The 4,198-nt window shown below is 50.0% G+C and overlaps 2 protein-coding genes across 2 annotated transcripts in view; one reads left to right on the top strand and one right to left on the bottom strand.

Moving 5' to 3' along the window:
* TREMEDRAFT_61899 (uncharacterized protein) overlaps positions 1 to 102 on the bottom strand; it is a gene marked incomplete at both ends in the record, with an annotated part of 2,259 nt that extends 2,157 nt beyond the window's left edge. Inside the window, one exon of the mRNA XM_007004148.1 lies at positions 16 to 102. Coding sequence (XP_007004210.1) covers positions 16 to 102 — 87 coding nt within the window. The remainder of the gene's footprint in view (positions 1 to 15) is intronic.
* A 100-nt stretch (positions 103 to 202) lies between these two features.
* Positions 203 to 4,194, top strand: TREMEDRAFT_30259 (uncharacterized protein; the record flags this gene model as incomplete). Its single annotated transcript, XM_007003852.1, has 3 exons — positions 203 to 929; positions 1,406 to 3,390; positions 3,532 to 4,194. Coding segments are annotated over 3 exons (3,375 nt in total), but the record flags the coding sequence as incomplete, so codon positions are not given.
* Positions 4,195 to 4,198: the final 4 nt, after the last annotated feature.

Below are 4,198 nucleotides of genomic sequence, written 5' to 3' on the forward strand. Positions count from 1 at the left end.
CCCAAGAGAAAACACTGGAAGTACGGCGAACTTGGGAGAAGAAGGAACACAAGGGGTGGTGTTGGCCTTGATGCAGATGGTGGCGAATATGAACAAAGACATGATGGAGGAGAGAAGGCGTAGGGAGGAATGGGAACAGAGAAGAGAAAGGGATACAGTGGGCGGGATTGCAGAAGGGATATCAGAAGGAGTGAGGTACGCCATGGGACGGCAAACTTCGGCGACCCCAAGCGTAGTGGGCGAACAACGGAAGGGGATAAAGCTACCTAACCCAGACCTCTGGAGAGGAGATCGGAACAAGTTAACCGCCTTTCTGTCTGAGTGCGACGTACATTTCGAATTGAACTCTCATCTTTTCCCCGACGACACTAAGAAAGTCTTTTTCATGATCTCTCATCTACGCGAAACACCTCTTCTTGCAGTGCAGCCCGATCTATCCAAAAGACCTCTTCCTGAGTACCTCACGACACACGATCAGTTCGTTAGGTACCTCAAGACTAACTTTGGTGATCCAGACGAAGAAGGAACTGCGGCCCGACAACTTAACGACCTCAAGCAAACCGGGTCTGCTTCGGACTACTTCTCCGCCTTCCAGCGACATGTTGCGATTCTTAAGTGGTCTGATGATGGAAACCTAGTTGACCGAGCCAAGAAAGGACTAAAATCGCACCTTCTAGATGAAATTGCAAGACACGGTAGATCGTTTGGGACTGTGAAAGAGCTATTGGAGTTTGTGATTCCCTTGGACAACCGCCTGTGGAGGAGACAAGTGGAGAAGGAGGCAGAGAGGAAAAGGGAAGGAGGGATAAGGACAACGACAGTGGTGGAAAGTCAGAGGACGGAGAAGAAAGAAGAGAAGAAATGGGAAAAGGGGCAACCTTCGGCGCAGGGTGGTGTCCAGGCGGCTATGATGTCGACGGTGGTAAAGAGTACACCTCCAAACATCGACGAAGTTCGCCGAAGATGGCCTAGGCCGAGCTCCGATCTGAGGGAGACAAGGAGGAAGGAGGGGAAGTGTACCGAGTGTGGTGAAGCAGGACATTGGCTGAAGGAATGCCCTGTAAGGGAGGCTAAGGTTAAGGTTGGACTGTTGCCTCCATGGGGGGGGAAGTTCGGAGAACGTGGTGGAGGATCGGGAGGGAACGCAGTACCTCTCGGACAGAGGAGGAACTTGAATGCGGTTGGAGGAGAAGTAGATTTGGAAGAGGACCAGGGAAAAGAAGAGGACCTGTCGCAGTAGGCGAGGCTCGGCGGGTCCGCCATATTCTCTCGGCCACCATTCCCAAACCCATAAGAGAAACACAGCTGATGGAGCCAGAGGATTGTGAATACAAAAATACACCACTCAGTACCCCTTGTTCATGCAATGTCGATAATCATCTCCTCATCCCTTCCGTTTCCAGAGATCAACCTAAATCGGACATTTTCATTAATGGAATAAAGCTAACTACGCTCTGGGACACTGGAGCTACTTGTTCATATATAAGCCCTAAGGCAGCAGCGAAGATAGGTGTAGAAAAGAGGCGACATCAGGTGAGCGTACCCGTTCACATGTTCGACGGCTCGGTGAGGGTCGCTGGACCCATCACCGAGTTTGTCGAAGTCGGATTTAGTTTGACGAAGGACGCCGAAGTGCGATCTGTTTGTCTCGATGTAACAACGCTCTGCGACGCAGATGTTGTGATAGGGTGGGATTGGATGAGGAAGGAAGGGATTGTCCTTGATGGAAGAGACAACTCGGTGAAATTTCCCATCCCAACCCCACCAAGTGCGGCGAAGTTAGCGGCCATAGGGCTGCCGACTCTGACGGACGCGATAGACCTCCGCGGCGAAGATGAGCTTGAAGAGCTGAGCCCGGAGGAACAAGACGAGTTGTTCCAGGTAGTTCCTGAACAATACCACCAGTACATTGACGTTTTTAATCCGAAGAAGGGAGGAGAGACCCTTCCCCCTTCAAGGTCCTACGATTTGAAGTTTGAGCTTAAGGAGGGGGCGAACCTTAAGGTCGCCTCCCTCTATGCTCAAGGAGAAGATCAGAGACGCGCGCTGAGAGACATACTAGATCGCGAAATCGCCGCTGGCCGAATTCGGGCAAGTAACTCGCCATACGGCTCACCAATGTTTATGATACCGAAGAAGGCCGAAGGACAATGGCGAATGGTCATCGACTATCGAAAACTGAACGAAGCGACCATACCAGATGCCTACCCTCTCCCTCTAATAGGTCAAATTACCGAAGAACTTGGAAAAGCAAGGTATTTCAGCAAACTAGATCTAATTGGAGCATACCAATTGTTGAGGGTGACAGAGGGACATGAACACCTGACGGCGTTCAGGACACAGTATGGTATGTTTGAATCTCTGGTTGTTCGTGATGGGCTGCGAAACGCCCCCGCGGTCTTCCAACACTTCCTAAATGAGGTGTTTAGAGAGCTACTAGGGAATGGAGTCGTGGTCTACATTGACGATATCCTCATTTATGGGAATACGTTGGAGGAATTACGAGGAACTACGGCGAAGGTCTTTGAGGTACTGCGGAAGGCGAGCCTGTACGTGAAAGCTAGTAAGTGCGAGTTCGAAAGAGATTCGGTGGTGTTTCTGGGTTTCGTGGTATCCTCTAAAGGTGTATCGGTGAACCCAGAATACATTGATGCCATCACTTCCTTCCCACGTCCTAAGAATCTACGAGAGTCAAGGGGATTCATTGGAGTTGTAAGCTATTACAGGCGCTTTGTCCCCAACTTCTCGAAGATTGCTAGACCTATCAATGACTTGACAAGGAAGGAGGTACCATTTGTATGGGGAGTCGAACAGGAGTCAGCCTTCAAAGAGTTGAAGGCTAGGATGTGTACTGCGCCGGTATTAGCCCATTTTGACCCTACATTGAAGACGATATTACAGACAGATGCGTCGTTCTTCGGCTGGGGGTTCATAATTTCGCAGATCAACACGGCTGGTCAAGAACACCCGGTAGCTATTGAGTCTGGTGCTTTCAACACAGCTCAGCTGAATTATACGGTAGGAGAAAAGGAGTTCCTCGCTGTAGTGGAGGGTTTCAGAAGAAGGAGACACTTATTATTGCAGGTAGAAACCACAGTACTTACCGACCATCTAAACCTTACCTACTGGATGGAGCCGAAACAACTCAGTCCTCGGCAAGGTAGGTGGGTAGAGGAGCTAGCTAACTTCAGGTTTAAAATGGTTTATCGGCCAGGAACCCAGGCAAGTCTTCCAGATGGATTATCTAGACGGGCGGACTATCATTCCGGGAAAGGAAGTACCATGGTACAAGAGAGCAACCTTATCCAAGGTCTGCCGAAGTTCGACGAAGTTGACGCCACCACGTCGGAGTTGCGTCACCTCCTTCGAGCATTGCAAGGGACAAGGGAGGTAAAGGAAAATGATCTTGTGGACCCTATGGATCTAGTACTTGGAGTTCAGGAGGACGAAGACATAGAAGGGGTCAGAGAAGAATTATTAGGAGTCGCTTGCGCTGAGTGTTCTCATCCTACGTGTAACGATAATGTGCAGGAACCAGGATCAATCACCGAACTACGCCGTAGTTCGCGGTCTCCTCTAATCCTTCGTGGGGGGTGGAACTCAAGAGGTTTCCTCACATTCGACGATCGCATTTATGTGCCGAACTACGCCGATGCTCGGCTGAAGATCATGAAAATGCGACATGACTCGGCCTTAGCTGGTCACCCAGGTTCAGCGAAGACCCTTGAGCTAGTTCTAAGGGACTATGTCTGGATTGGAGTAAGGAAGGATGTTGAGGACTACATCGCTGGATGCGCGGTATGTCAGAGGGCAAAGACTAACAGACAGAAACCCCATGGAGAGCTTAAACCACTGGAGGTAGCTACGAAACCTTGGTCTAGCATCTCGATGGATTTTATCGAGGAGCTGCCAAATTCCCATGGATATAACTCCATCCTGGTAGTGGTGGATCGGTTGACCAAATGGGCCATTTTTATCCCGACTACGACGAAGTTAACCGCAGCCGGCCTATCAGAGTTGATATTGGACTATGTGGTGGCCCAGCATGGGTTGCCAGAGAATATAGTATCGGACAGGGGATCGAAGTTTACCTCCAAGTTCTGGAAGAATTTGACCGATAGTCTCGGAATAAGACTACATCTCTCTACTGCATATCATCCACAGACTGACGGACAGACCGAACGAACCAACCAGTCTT

The sequence above is a fragment of the Tremella mesenterica genome (genome assembly GCF_000271645.1).
Source record: "Tremella mesenterica DSM 1558 unplaced genomic scaffold TREMEscaffold_4, whole genome shotgun sequence".
In the NCBI taxonomy this organism is placed as follows: domain Eukaryota; kingdom Fungi; phylum Basidiomycota; class Tremellomycetes; order Tremellales; family Tremellaceae; genus Tremella; species Tremella mesenterica.